Source organism: Oreochromis niloticus, linkage group LG6 (genome assembly GCF_001858045.2).
Source record: "Oreochromis niloticus isolate F11D_XX linkage group LG6, O_niloticus_UMD_NMBU, whole genome shotgun sequence".
NCBI classification, from domain to species: Eukaryota; Metazoa; Chordata; class Actinopteri; order Cichliformes; family Cichlidae; genus Oreochromis; species Oreochromis niloticus.
Genome location: NC_031971.2, coordinates 11,838,553 through 11,853,452, shown reverse-complemented (window position 1 = coordinate 11,853,452; position 14,900 = coordinate 11,838,553). Strand labels below are relative to the sequence as shown.

The following is a 14,900-nucleotide window of genomic DNA, read 5'->3' as shown; positions in this document are numbered from 1 at the left end:
GTTTAATTACATGTAAACTGTGAAACTCTTCTACTGAGATGCAAAGCCAACAAATCGTGCACACAATATTTCACAATATTAGCTTTCTAACTGTGGAATGTAACACACAGCAACTTTGGTGCATTACAGCAAATTAAGTTGAAATAGGCTGTAAATCTCACCTTCATAGGGAATTCTGATCATCAGGTCTGTTTTTAACACTCAGTACTAATATTTACACAATATTTTGTGGAAATGGTGCCATGTAAAATCTTACACTCTGAATCCAGTTTATTTTGTTAGCAGTAATGGTGTTGTGAGTTTGCAACTGGTCACAGACTGACTTCAACTGATTGCAGTGTGTTGGCAGTCTGTCTCCATTTGTAAATTAGACTATGGCAAAGTTTACAAATAATCAATCTGTGTGAGAGTGATGGGTGTCATTCTGCAGGTCTTTGGAGACAGAATTGCCTTGCAGTCAAAAGTGGTCACTGAGGGTACTGCTGTCCTACACACCTCGTATGCCTGACGCTTTATTGGCATTCATTTTGTGAGCTAGTATAGTATACTATAAATAGATTTTGTCTGAATATGGTCAGCAAACTGGTGCAGTGGTGAGCGCCATTCAAGAAAGTTCATGGTTTAAACCTGCTGGCTCGAGTCTTTCTGTGTGGGGTTTGCATGTTCCTGGTACTCCAGCTTCCTCACACATTCCAAAGACATGTATGTTAGATTAACTGGTGATTCTGAATTGGCCAGTCAAACTGGTGACCTGTCCAGGGTGTGCCCCACTGTTTGCTTATAATGAGTGCTAGGATAGTCTCCGCCCACTCTGCAAGCCTGAATTTAAAAAATGATTAAAAAGTCAAATAGATGAGTGTTCCCAATAATGCATTCATTAGTGCTGGGCGATATGACGATATATATCGTGTGAACGATAGAAAAGTGTCTATCGTGCCATTTGTCTTCTATCGTTTCTAACCCAAATTTTATAAATTATTACATAAAATATATCATTAACCCTTTACAACCGGTCGGAGCAGGCACGCTCCGTTTTGCCTAACTATTTTTAAATCCCTGTAAAACTGGAACCACCTAAGGTAGCGCAATATTTTTTTTTTGCATGTGAAACTGGAGGAGTTGTACTTACATCTTATGCCATTAGCTTGCCCTAGGTCACGGTTTCCTTCCACATATAGCTTTGCAAAAATTGCATAAGAAGCACTTGCAGCAACAAAAACATAATATTCCAGAAACACGCTTTGCCGATGTTCATAACACGTCCTACGTTAGCATATACGTCAGCGCGAAGTATCGCATGTCCGCCATTACCTGCCCGAAACCGGAAGTGACGTCATTTTCGCGAAAGGGCCTTATAAGCCTATGTTGGTGTTGCTGTACATAGTGCTGCTGTACGTGCACCCGGATTTGCGACATACTTTATGGTAAGTCAAAACAAAGACTGCACCCTCAGCACTTGCTGTTTACAGACTGCGTACTTTCCAGATGAGCACAGGTCAGGTGGTATATCATGATATATATCGTTATCGTGATATAAAATAATTCATATCGTGATAAATATTTTTTCCATATCGCCCAGCACTAGCATTCATATTAAGACATTTCTAATAATGTAATCTGTTTTTATTGTTCTTTCACAATTTTAAAAATTGCACTGTCAAATTTTATTTTCAAAATAAATTACTACATTTTATACACAACATATACATCACTCTACTCTTAACTGATTTTATATCGAGACGGTGTTACTGAACCTGGACTGAAGCAAACATTTTGGAGTTGATACAATGTCTGTATACACAAATACAGTGTTACATGTGTTACATAAAATTCACAAGTAAATGGCCAGATAACGTCTGGGCAGTATTAACAGTGTGTGCATGTGAGGCAAAGAGAGACGCTTTAACGATTCCAACAAGCTGCATTAGTACAGTGTCCACCCAGCCGTAAATGTATCCAGGTGACAAACCCAGCATCACTGCCAGTTCATATATTATAATGTAGAGAAATGCACCAATTGCAGAACTACTCAGAATTCCAACAGCAAAATCTTGTTTACCCAGTTTGTTTTGTTTGCGTCTTATCTGGAATGCTTGCTGCATATAATGTTTTGCATTGGGATTAGCTCATTGTCACTGCATATAAATACCCTTGCTCTTCCTCACTTGGCATTCATTGCTTGGTATTTTAATGGTAAAAACAACTGGCCAGTCCATACTTTCTTTCTGTTTATATATTTAAGTCAGAACTCTAAGTTGGTGATTAGTGGCCAGCTAATCACACATTAAAGCAGGTGACCAAGGCAGAGCGGTGTTTTGTATCTCTGATTACAGATTGACTCAAGCAAAGGCAACGATGAGAGAAATCTAAAATGACAAATGCAAACAAACACGCCTGTCCTTATGAATGTTCATCTTAGGTGTCAGCTGTAACTGACTCCATGTTTTATGTATTTGTGCTACTGAGAATCAGGTTAATCACATTTATTAAGCTGAGGTCTTTATCATAGCACTCACTAAATCATTTCGTCAGATGTTGCCATTAGTTGTTCAGCGCTCAGTCACATTAGTAGCGTTTTTTAAAATGTGTAAACAAAAAGCTGATTAGAATATAAATATGTATTGAATTGTTGCTGATTCAGTTTTGGTGGGAACTCCACACAATGTTTCTTTCCCTCTCCTTTTCAGCCTCTTCCCGACTCTAGAAAAATGCCAAAATCTGCATTTAAATTGCAAGCTATTAATCTGCATGTTTCTGATTATTCAATTAATTTGCCTTCTGTTTTTCACCCTCACCAATCAACAGCTATGACATCCTGTGGAATTTCTCATTGGTGTGTGTGTGTGTGTGTGTGTGTGTGTGTGTGTGTGTGTGTGTGTGTGTGTGTAGGGCTGTTCGATATAACGATATATATCGGATGACGATATAAAAACGTCTATCGTTTCATTTTACGCTATCGTTTGTTTCGTGGTGTCGCAAAATAAACTGTTTACGGCAATATTTTTTTCATCGTTTTGATGGTCACTGTAGTGGCTATATTAATTTCTTACAGTTCTCTCTTTCTCTTATATTTAATATAACCACACTACGAACGGACAAGCGCATGTTTTTATGCGTTGTGGTTAGCAACAACGACGGTAAAACCATCGCGTGTCCACTTGTTTATGTTCCACATAAACCTTTCACAATAAAGCTCAAGATCCTGTTGAGCCTTTTCAAAATAAACTGAATCACATGAAAGGGCAGATTATTTACGGATGAGAAGCAAAACAAGAGCCGCCAGGTGCTAAAAATTTAACCTTAGACTCAAACGTTAGAACAGGCTTTTCCCCGCAGCACGCTGTGTAATAAATACTCAAAGAAAACAGCGGCCGTTACAACTTATGTCTATAAATGTATAGTTTCATGCATCTGTTAAAATACTCGACTCCAGCTGCATGACGCGCAGCTGGAAACACTTCCCGCAAGTCGAGCTGCCCGAGATTCACAGAATTTGTGATTTATATCGTTATCGGGACGATAGAATTCTTATATTGGGATATGAGATTTTGGTCATATCGCACAGCCCTGTGTGTGTGTGTGCGTGTCCGAACTGATTTCTATTTGAATGATCTAATCGTGGTGTAAAAAGATGCAGTGAAACAGAGGGCGGAAAGAACTAGACAAAGAAGGATAGAGAAGAAAAGTCTACTCATTAGCGGTGGAGAGTAGAGGCAGAGGTCAGCTGATTTGTGAACTGCATGTCACCACCTCAATATAGAGCCATCTATCACATCCACACATGTGCAGCCAGGTTCAGGACTCAGTGTTTAACGTGCAGTGCAGTTTAACAGGCATCCCTTGTCCAAGCACAGTGAAATTTTCTGTAAGTATTTCAGGCATTACTGATTTAGGGAAGTGGAAAATGATTTGCTGAAGAGCACTGATTAATCATCATCTTTCCCCTCCACAATCTAAACTTCCAAACAGCTGTGCCAATCAGTTGTAATAACACAAACAGCTCATCAAATGGAAATGAGAAGCCAGACTGCTTCACTTCTTCTAAAGAAATAACATTTGCTGTGTTGTGGCGTGAACGGTGATTCCAAAATCCCAAGTGTTGCCTTTTTTAAAGGTGAATTTAAGCACGTGGAGTTGCCATGTTTTTTATTTTTGTAGCACAATAAGCCACTTAATGATATTGGTGATATCTGCACTAAATGAGAACTTGGAAATGGTAACAATTACATGCAACATTAATATTACCCCGTGAATACTTTAATAAAGTCATTTAATGGGCTTCATTCAGAAAGTTTCCAATATGACTAAAAAAATAAATTGAGTTTTTTTGCTTTTTGTTTTCTTTTTGGTTGTAAAGACAGAGAGCTTATTTTCTCATTACTTTTTAAAATCATTAAAAGAACCATTTTCACCCCAATTCACCCTCACGTCATGTCACAATACAACAGAAAAGAAAACTTTAAATTGGTGAAGGGGGCATTACAAATACGAGTGGTTGTAACCTGGAGACAAATGAGTTATTTTTAGGCTTTGGCCACACAGAAAATCAATTTTATATAATTGGCTCCATCTGACTTGCTTATATCACCTTAAATTAAACTCTTACATCTAACTGCTGACATTTTCCTGTATTTTCTTGCTCACCAGATAGTCGGCATCATGAACAATGGTGCAAAAAATTATAACACAATGTCAAATGTAAATAAAACCAGAATCCCCAAATCCCATAAATCCATATTTTATTCACAATAGGAAATAGAAAATATGGAAATGTGTAAAATTTTAAGAGAAAATAAGGACATTTTGAATTTGATGGTTCTCAAAAATGTTGGGACAGAGCCATGTTTACGATTGTGCAGCTTTTGAAGCTTGGGTCAAGAGTAGACAGCCATTTCTGATAATAACTTTATTATATAAATCATATATATATATAAATATATATAAATCACTTTCCAAAAAAGTGCTGAATAGCTATTTGAAGGTAAAAGGATAAATGAATAAAAACATATTTTAAAAAACAGATAAATTAAAGAGAACAGCAATAAGAATGAGTAAAAACTCTAGGCATAGAGTTGGGACACGCAGGATAGGGTGAACAAGTGGGTCTTTAACTTGGCTTTGAAAGCCCCCACAAAGCAGGCCTGCCTAATATCTTGCAGGAGGTTGTTTCACAAAGTTGTGGCACGAAAAGAAAAAAGCACGATCACAAGCAGCCAATACTGATTTTCAGCCTTCTTGATTGTACACCAATTTCTCCAAATTATCAGGACCTTTTCATTATGATATGTTTACTAGATCAGGAGATATTTGAAGTCTTTGCAATTCGACATTGAGAAACATTATTGTGAAAATTTTCAACAACTTGTGAATGCACTTTTTATATCCAGTCATGTTGCTAACCTAGCTGGCTGTAAAATGTTTCTCCACTTAATTTTCCAGCTTTTTGTTACCCCGTCCCAATTTTTGAGGCATTTTGCTGACACCAAATTCATTTTGAATTAAATATGTCGTCTATTTAAATTAAATATGAATTTGAGATTTTCAAATTATTGCATTCTGTTTTCTTTACATTTTACACTTTCCCAAGTTTGGTGAAGTTGGGGTTGGAATCCCACTCTCTATGGAGAGAAACCTTTTCAAGGTCAGAAAAATAATAGCGTTGATTATCGTGCTGCGTATCTTTTTATTGGCATGACAACAGAGGGCCCAGGGTTTTGTCTTAGCCTTGTTGTCTTTCATGTGTCTGATGGCGTAGGTGTAAACCTGTTACTCTGACCCATTCTGCATTCAGAGAGGAGCATTATTGTCATTCAGGAAGTATGCAGCTCCTTGCTTGGATGAGGTCACTATAAAGCCCCACCCTGCATCTCAAGCCAGGAAGCATCGATTTCCTTTAATTGGATAGACAAATGAAAAGATGAATGGGATAGCACTTCTCCTCTCCATTGCTGAGTTGTCCTTAGTTTTTGTGCACAAGTTTGTCTTTTTAGATTCTCAGCCCTGATCTTGAGGAAACAAACAGAAGTTTTCCTTCCTTTCTTCCTGCTTTCATGCTGGGTGAGGTCGAAGTCACCTTGTTGGAGGAACCTGTGATATTTGTGTTTACGGCACGTTAATGTCACCTTGGTTGTTTCCTACACGTTTTCAAACGTAAACAGAACCTTGTTGTTTTCATAAAGGTCAGATATAGTTAAAAACACTTCTTAGCGATGCGTGAATATGCAAATAGGGATTGATAAGGTCAGTATTTGAATAAAGCTGATTTAAAGGAAAAAATCTCCCCTGACCTTTGATTAACTTGGTTTGAATTTCCCCTGCACATGAAAAGAGAAATGTGAAAATAAATGTAACAAGTGGCGCTAAGCCTATGGCCCGTTGGGTCATGTTCATTTAAAATATGCGTCTCTTTTAGCCAAAATGACTCCTCCCCTTCATCTGTACTTAAACAGAATTGTTTATGAGTGCATCCGATATCAGTTTACCAACTACTCAGTACAAGTACAGTTTGGAGACCTATTGATTTACTCAGGCAGATATGTGACCTTCTTGGACATTAAAAGAACCAAAAATCGCCTTTCATTCATTTATTAATTTAAACAGTTCTTAATATAGTAACAGTTTGTTCAACAGTGCTTTGATCTTTTTCAGCCTTTATCAGACTTTTACGTCATCAGAGTTATGTGCAGAGTTTGAGCCACAGTTCACTTTCACGTCAGCTTTTTTTCCCTTTTTTTTAAACTTTCAGTTTCCCTCAAAAACTTAAAAGCTAATACATTATAAAGCACTGTTACACAGACGCAGCACATTTAGCTGTGATTGAGGGGGGAAAGCTGTTTTTGATGGGCCATTTTTGTGTCACTGCATTTCTTTTTATGAATAATTGGCTGAGGGTCAGTCCTCTCGCTGTTTTGGCAGGAGAAATATTCTTTCAGCTTGTTCCAATATCCCTTGCTTGACGGCCACTAATGCATAACTAGCTGAGTGTAGCAGCTGGAGAGTAAATACAAAAAGAAAATGACACCATCATAACAAACATCATGAATAAACCCTTGATCTGATTCACAATCATATCAATTAAACGATGTCTATTAGTGTGTTAAGATTAGTTTCCCCTGAAAACAAGAGTTCATGTCATGTCAAGGATCCTGATACGAACCACTGGAGGGACTGTAAACCTGACAAATGGCAGCATTCAGTCTTTTTACTTCAGGCGATATTTTTCTTTCTACTAGAAACATAAACGCAACAAGGTTATGACAGCTCCATTTACTGTTAGAAGTATGGGCACTTGAGAGGTGGAGTGAAACATACCTGGAAAGTTGATGGTCAACATCAGTGTGAAAAGGTAATAACTGAGTACAGAGAAAATGTACATCTTGTTAGGTAACACAAGAAAATACACAGGACTATTTAAAAAAAACTAATTGAAAGTTACCAACTTGAAGACTAAAACCACCACTATTGCAGAGCAAAATCTGTGTAGATCGATCAGAACTTTCCAGTGTCCAACATGCCCAGAGGATTGATGTGAATATCTTCGGCGAGCCCTACTATTCCTGGTCAAAATTTAGCTAGTGATGTGATGCTGCCATATCTGTCAGCCACTGAGTCCTTTGCTGTTATCTAGACTTTAACGAATATATGGACAGAAATTTGGGGTACTAAAAGACAACCCCTGATGACCTTGCTGAAATAGTTACATGTCTGCTGGCTCAATCATCTGGACGTAAGTGCGGGTCGTCCGGTAATTTAGTTTATGGTCAAATATTTGCTTAACTAATGACCCTCGCATCAGCCTGAGCTGTACTGTGTGTTTAGCCCTAATTAGCAAATGTTAGTGTTACAGAGGTAGTGTCATGACATTGTCAGTGTGAGCATGTTAGCAGGGTGATGTCAGCAGTCGGCTCCAGGCACCACCACTGTGCAGCCTCAGAGAGCTTGCAGCATGGGTGCGGACTTTAAAGTCTGCAAATGGCCGAACTGAAATCGAAAATGGTGAGCTTAGTATAGCCTGAAAAAATGAACTGTAGAGTTTTCAGACTGTAAAGTCATAAATTACATAATCGGAGCGGTGCTGAAGCAAGGCAGTTTATGTGCAAACATTACTGGAGTCTGGCTCTTGACCGCCTTATTCATTATGCTGTCTTATTGTGTCTCCATGTTGCTCTGTCTCAGTCCCAGAGCACTGCTGCTCCAGTTTTTTTTTTATCTATAACCTTTAGTAATCTTTGTAAATCTCTGTAACCTTTGTTAAGGTGTGTGTGTGTGTGTGTCTGATTCCACATTTGGCCACTTAAAACACAATTGTTTTGTTCAGTGCTGTACTGTTTCGCCTCACGTTGAGGCTGGTATCTCAGTTTTCCTTTCTAGACGACTGTGAGAGTCCTCGCAGTCCTCGGCCCCCAGAGGCCTCCATCAGCTTGTCCACCCCGTCTCTCACACGCCCACTCTTACGTGTCTCTCACACACAGACTGCCGAAGACAAACACGCAGATCTCCATGGTAACTAGTCCCAGTGTTTTCTCTTTGGCCTATGCGTTCCATGTTCTCCAAGCCACAACGTTTTTTTAAAACTGTGTGCATGCACACGTGTTTGTATGTGCGTGCCTGTGATTTCGCAGCTTGAGGATATGGTGTAGCTTTGAGACGGCAGCGCAGAGGGAAAAAAAAAATCTCACCAGGGATTGTCAGGCAGTTAGATGAAGTGATGGGAAGTAGTCAGAGAAAAGATGGTGTGATTAGGAAAGCCAAGACTACATGTGAAGATTTTTTTGAAGAAGTGACCAAAGCCACATTTCTTTCAGGTGTCCTAATTACACACAACTATGATCAGGATCAGCTAAGCTGGTTTTCAGAGTTAAACTTTTTCACTACTTGTAAAGTAGTATATCCTGCTGGCATCACTATTTAATAGAGTGCGAAGAGAGGATCAACGCAGCGTAGTATCAAAGTATCTTTGCATGACCATATTGTATTCAATGAACAAAAAGAAAACACAACATATAAACCTCAATAAAAAATATTACATATTTGTAAAAATATAAAATCATAATATACATAAAATACACAATTACTTAGAAGAAATCAATGAATACACAAACACTTCAGCAAGTGCTTCCTCAGACTGGATGAGTAACGGGAACACTCACTGTCGGATCAGTGAGTACTTTCTTAAAAGTGCTTTAAAAGTTTAAACACCCACAGCTACAAACATCTGACTGGGCATAGGTATCCTATGAAGGATTCTCATTGCATCATTATATGCAAAATGCAGCTTCCACGTGCTACATTATTTGTAAGATGACCACAAGGGTGCAGTATATAGCACTGTGCGATACACTTTAAACAAAGCCACTGTAACTGGAAGTGAACAAAAGCTGAATTTGCATGCAATAGTATTTGCCTGCACATAGAGCTTATATCGTTGTCTGTATATGTCGTCATCATCGTTTATTTGATCAGTAATAACATGACAAAGGTATTTCACCTCAAGAGTATTTTGGGAAAGTTTAAACAAAGTTTAAAATTTAGCTGTTTATCCTGCTTGGTTCTACATATCAAGATTGCACTTTTAACAGCATTGTACTTTATATTGTATTACACAACATTAGGAAGCTCCTGTAATGCAGCACTGCTTGGACTAAAAACAACCAGGTCAACTACATACATAAGATGATTTATCAATGTTTTACCTAATATGCACCCAGTGTTACAGACTCTCAGCTGTATGGACAAATCATCAACATATAAATAAATAAAATTGGAGACAAAATCCCACCGTGTCTGACACCATTGCTGACACCAAAGGGTGCAAAATGCTGCTTCCCCATTTAACCTGCATCTTCTGATGAGCGTACCAGTAAGAGAGAATCCTCACAGTGTATCCAGGAACTCTGCATTGCTTCAATTTATCAAAAAGTTTTCTGTGGTTCAATCGATCAAAAGCTTTAGAGGCATCAATGAAATACATGAGCACAGATTAATTTTTGGCCCTATACAAATGGACTATTTCCCTGAGTGCATATATGCATATGTCAATGCCGTGCTTTCGTTTGAAGCCAAACTGATTATCCAGGGAAGAGATGACCACACTAACTCTGTCAAACAAGATTCTTTCTTGCACCTTAGATGAAATACTGGCTAGTTCAATTGGCCTATAATTATCCAGACAGCTCACTTTTGCAGCTTTATCCTTCATAACTGGTACAAGTGAAATACACAGCTCTGAGTCTGGTAGTATGCCATGAATCATAACCCCAGTAAAGCAGAGTGCTAGAAGAGGAGCTAGCTTTAAACTAGCATGTTTTAAATGTTCTGCAGTGATGTGATCCAAACCACAAGCTTTACTATCAGATAACCTATGAATGGCTTTATATACTTCATGTGTCCTTACAACTATTGTTTCATCACTCATGTCAGAATCATCCTCATATGGTTCACTTTTTATACAGTTAAACTATGCACTGTAATGCTGTCTCCATAGTGCTGCAATGTTATCTGCCCCAGAAACACCTTCAACAGTTAATGGTAGAGATGGTTTATAATTATTGCTTATGGTCTTCCAGCCATGGCCCAACATTGATAAGCTACACGAGCTTCATCGTGGTACATGGCGACATGTTCTTTCCAGCCGGGTCTGATGTTAGGTTTCTTATGCTTATATTGTTTATTAAGCTGTGTACCACTTTCATACAGAGCAGGCACTATATCGTCATACATGGAGTAGAGTTTATGTTTATGCACAACATTCTTACAGTTGACATAAAAAAAATATCTTCTTTGGGAAAAAAAATGTTGTTCAGATGTTTATCAGTATTACTATGATAAGCTAAGAAGTCATCTTCAATAAATGCTGACCAGTCTAATTTTACACTATTAGCAATATTAGCAATATTATTTCTAGTTATTGCTGGCATTTGTTCCACATTCACAAAAACCAAAAAATATCATGGGGTGTCCTGTGATTCAACCCTGCTGGGATGAATATTTAGGCAAAGTTGTTCCATCGTCTGTAACTAACTGTGACTAGAAAGTGAGAACTGCTTCCATTTGAGAACTGGTTCCCAATTATAAACTCGAGATTCCTTTAAGCTTAACATTTCCTTCCTTGCAGTGACTTCCTGACAGTTGTGCATTGCAAAGCATTGAGTCAGACTTATGACTGTGGAGTTTTGCATGTGGGTCAGGTGTGCTAAGTCTAAACTGTACTCGGTGTCTACACTGAGACTCGAAAATAAAAAAATAAAAACAGTTGTATTGATGCTGCAAATCTCTGGAAGCATGCTTTTTTTTAGATAGTTAATTAATAAGACAGTTGGTAAAAATTCAACACTACAAAGAGAATCAGTAATGGCATAGGTATCAATGAAATCTTAGCTATATATATTCATACACATAACTAAGATGAAACAATTTGTCATCTTAACAAAACAAATGTTTTATGTTTGATATATGTTTGTATAACACAAAGACAGGACATCTTGAAAAGTCCCACAGCAAAGATGTCCCAGTGGTCTGGCTGCCATGATGTGCTTATATTAGCACAACATCTGACAGGAGGCTCTTGTTTCATGTCACCTTTCCTTTTCTTTCATTCCCGTCTACATCCTGTTAAGTCAGTTCAAGTAGAGTCCTAATCATTCCTGAAGCATCTTTCTCCTTCCTGTATTTTAGTAAAAGTGGAAGTAAAATTGTTATTTAGTAACATTAGCTCAGTTTCACTTCAAATGGCAGATTAGTGCAGATGTACCAGAAAAATGCCATCACTCAGTAACAGCACAGGCTCTGCAGGCATTTAGCACGAGATGGTTATAGATAAGTTTAATTCAAATATTTCAAAGAATAAATTACAACTGGTACACATGGACATTCAGAAAAACAAAATACCCCAAACATAAATCATCTGCATGTAAGAAACTCTGATTATATGGTTGAAAAGAATTAGGAAGGAGTATAAGCATCCTACCCCTCCTTCTTGTCCAATGAATGATAGCAATACTCATCTTAGTTTCAAATGACCTGCCAATGGCCCAAACACACACACACACACACACACACACACACACACACACACACACACACACACACACACACACACACACACACACACACACACACAAATTGGCTGTAATTTCTAAACAATTAACGCAATCTGCACTTTGTGATCATTTGATTTAATATCCACTCTGGTGCTGTACAGAGACTAAATCACCAAAGAAATTCAACAAAATAAAAAATATGCCACCCCCGCCACCACCCAATCCTAATGACATGGATGGTGGGAGTAAAATTACTCTTACATTAGAATTGGACTTAGTACATATATGTTGCAAGTGTCTTTGAAAAAACAGAAACACACCTATGACATGATTTAGTTTAGCTTTTCTTTTGAAGCAGAACTTTGCGGCTCTGACTATAAACTTTTCATTCATATTTCCAAAGAGTGACATTGAAACAGCAGGTCAGTGTATCTGCGTTTCCTGAGCACGCTCCATACTGCGTTTAGCCTCACTTAGACATTGTCCAGTCAGCTAGCAAATGCCATTAGTTCAGGTATCCACTCCTGTCAGCCATTAGAGATTTGTGACTCTTCACAGAAATGAACAGTTCACTTCAGGTTGTTGTGTGAGAGGAAGCGCACTAATTAGTTTATCAAATAATACTTTTTACAACACAGTGATGCACTACCTTGCAATTTCCAGCTGTTTTGTTCAGTCTTAGAAATAGTGATGCTCAAACAGGATCCGTTTGTCAAATCATTAATTATCTGTTTTTTTCCTAATGTTTTTTTAACTCCAGGTCTCACACAGTGAGAGGACATTTACGGAGTTGCTCCTTCAATAAAAGTGCTCCTGTTGGAAATGATTTAGCCCGGGATTAAATCTTTGTCTGTTAATACCCTTTGATTTATTCTTTTCTCGACTTCTGAACTTATGTTTCTGATTAAATGCCACTCCTCAGTATTTTCCCTTTGCCCTTCGTTTTATGAGCCTTCTCGTGACACTTGTCAAATCAGAGATTTGTGTGTCTGACACACATTGACACAGGGCATTTTTAAGATGTCTCAATATCTTCTCTGTATGTCATGGGACTCTGCTGCTCACTGCTTTCCCCCTCCCTGCGATGCTTTAATTACTTTATCCCTTGTTTCACTCATCCCTTTCTCCTTCACTTCATCGCCCCGAGCTGCTCCTCATTCCTTTTAATTAATCCACACAGATTTAGACACCTTCACCCTGCTGTGAATGCACACACACTCACACACTAATTCCTTGTAGAGAATAACAACTTTTAAGTGAGCTTGCTTCACTTTGAAAGTTTTTTTTTTGTGTGGTAACAAATGCAGTGGGTCTGATTGCTTGTTATTGTGTGTTCTGTTTTGGTTCAGGGCTCCAACGGAAGCATGCAGCTTATGGAAACAGAGTTCTCCAAAACTCTGGGAGAGATGGTGGCTCTTCATCTGCATCACCAGAAGAGCATCCCAGCGTTCCTCTCCGCCGTGACCCTCGACCTCTTCAGCCGACAGACCACAGTCTGACAGAACTGCACACCATCTCACACACTCGTGTAAAAATTCAAAATGAGCTTAACTTTTATTTTGACTTTTTCCCCCCCTATCGCCTTCTATATACTTCACTTTTCCCCCGCCTCATACAATATTCATAAATTGTTTCGATTGTCCCAGTATGTTTCAGCAGCTCTGTTGTATGAATAGATCAGCGAGTGCTGTTTTTGTGGCGGATGAGCACCTTATTTGATAGAATGTCTCCATCTTTCATTGAAAAGCAGCTTGGTGCGCCTATTTGTACAATGAATATTTCATCAATAAAGTCTCGAGGAAACCATTTTTTTTCTAGTCATCATGAAAATGATCCATAAAAATCACTTATATTTGTATTTGGAGCCTTCTTTAAAAAAAAAATAAATAAATACTGAATGTTGGAAACGCACTTCCTCTAAGTTTGTTCCTCTCTCTCGGGGCCTTATACAAAAGAGAAAAGAAGCAGTTGTAGTTCCAGCCTGTCCGAGCCAATCTGAGCTGGTGTCAAAGCAATTGCTGAATCCGGCTTAGTTCAGTTTGTAATTCAGATTTGTTTTTCCCCTCACCAGATTTTTAAAGGTTGGCATTCAGGAGGCGGTGCAGGGTAATCACACGGGGAGTATTTGTGCGTTTCCACTGTCAGCAGGATCACTAAGCTTGACTGACACTGAAACACTGAAGGAGTAACCGTGTGCAGTCATTTTAGATGTAATAGATGGAAAAATCATGGATAAGGGTAATTTAAAAATTTGTGTCACCTATCAGCCTGTCACCCAGGAGAAACGGAGCAGGCGCGAATGAAAGGAACAGTGTCATACAGTATAATATTAGTTTAGGACTCTATCTGAATTTCAATTGAGAAATTATGTATTTGCTCTCTCTTACTTTTTTCCTGTGCACCAGCTTTACAGAAGAATTACAGTGTGTGGTGTGCCATGTGCAGGGAAGCTTTAATGTTTGCAGTGCCTGTAACACAGTCATTGTCCATGAGTTTGAGTTTGATGAACTGCGATTTATCCCCTTTATGGCTTCAGTTAACGATTGCATCTTTGTGCGAGTGTGAACACAACACGAGTGGAATTTCTTGGTAACAATAAAGTGAAAATGGCAGAAATAAAGAGGAAGGGAAACGAGGGAGTCGTCCAATAAAACCGAGAAACAAAAGGAAGCAAACTGAGGATAAAGCCACTTATCACAGCAACGATATAAGGACTCCAGCTGGCGCAGCCATATGTCTCATGAGAAAACATATTCTGCACAGTACATGCCACATACTGTCCTTGTTTTGTTTCTGTTTTTTACACACATTCATTTTCACAGCGCAGCACATCTCCTGCACACCCACCGCCCCGATGAGGTC

At 38.6% G+C, this 14,900-nt stretch overlaps 1 protein-coding gene across 1 annotated transcript in view; it reads left to right on the top strand.

Moving 5' to 3' along the window:
- Window positions 1-14,691, top strand: part of mad1l1 (mitotic arrest deficient 1 like 1) — a 68,482-nt gene extending 53,791 nt beyond the window's left edge. The window contains exon 18 of the mRNA XM_005462639.2: window positions 13,388-14,691. Coding sequence (XP_005462696.1) covers window positions 13,388-13,537 — 150 coding nt within the window. The 3' untranslated portion in view covers window positions 13,538-14,691. The remainder of the gene's footprint in view (window positions 1-13,387) is intronic.
- Window positions 14,692-14,900: the final 209 nt, after the last annotated feature.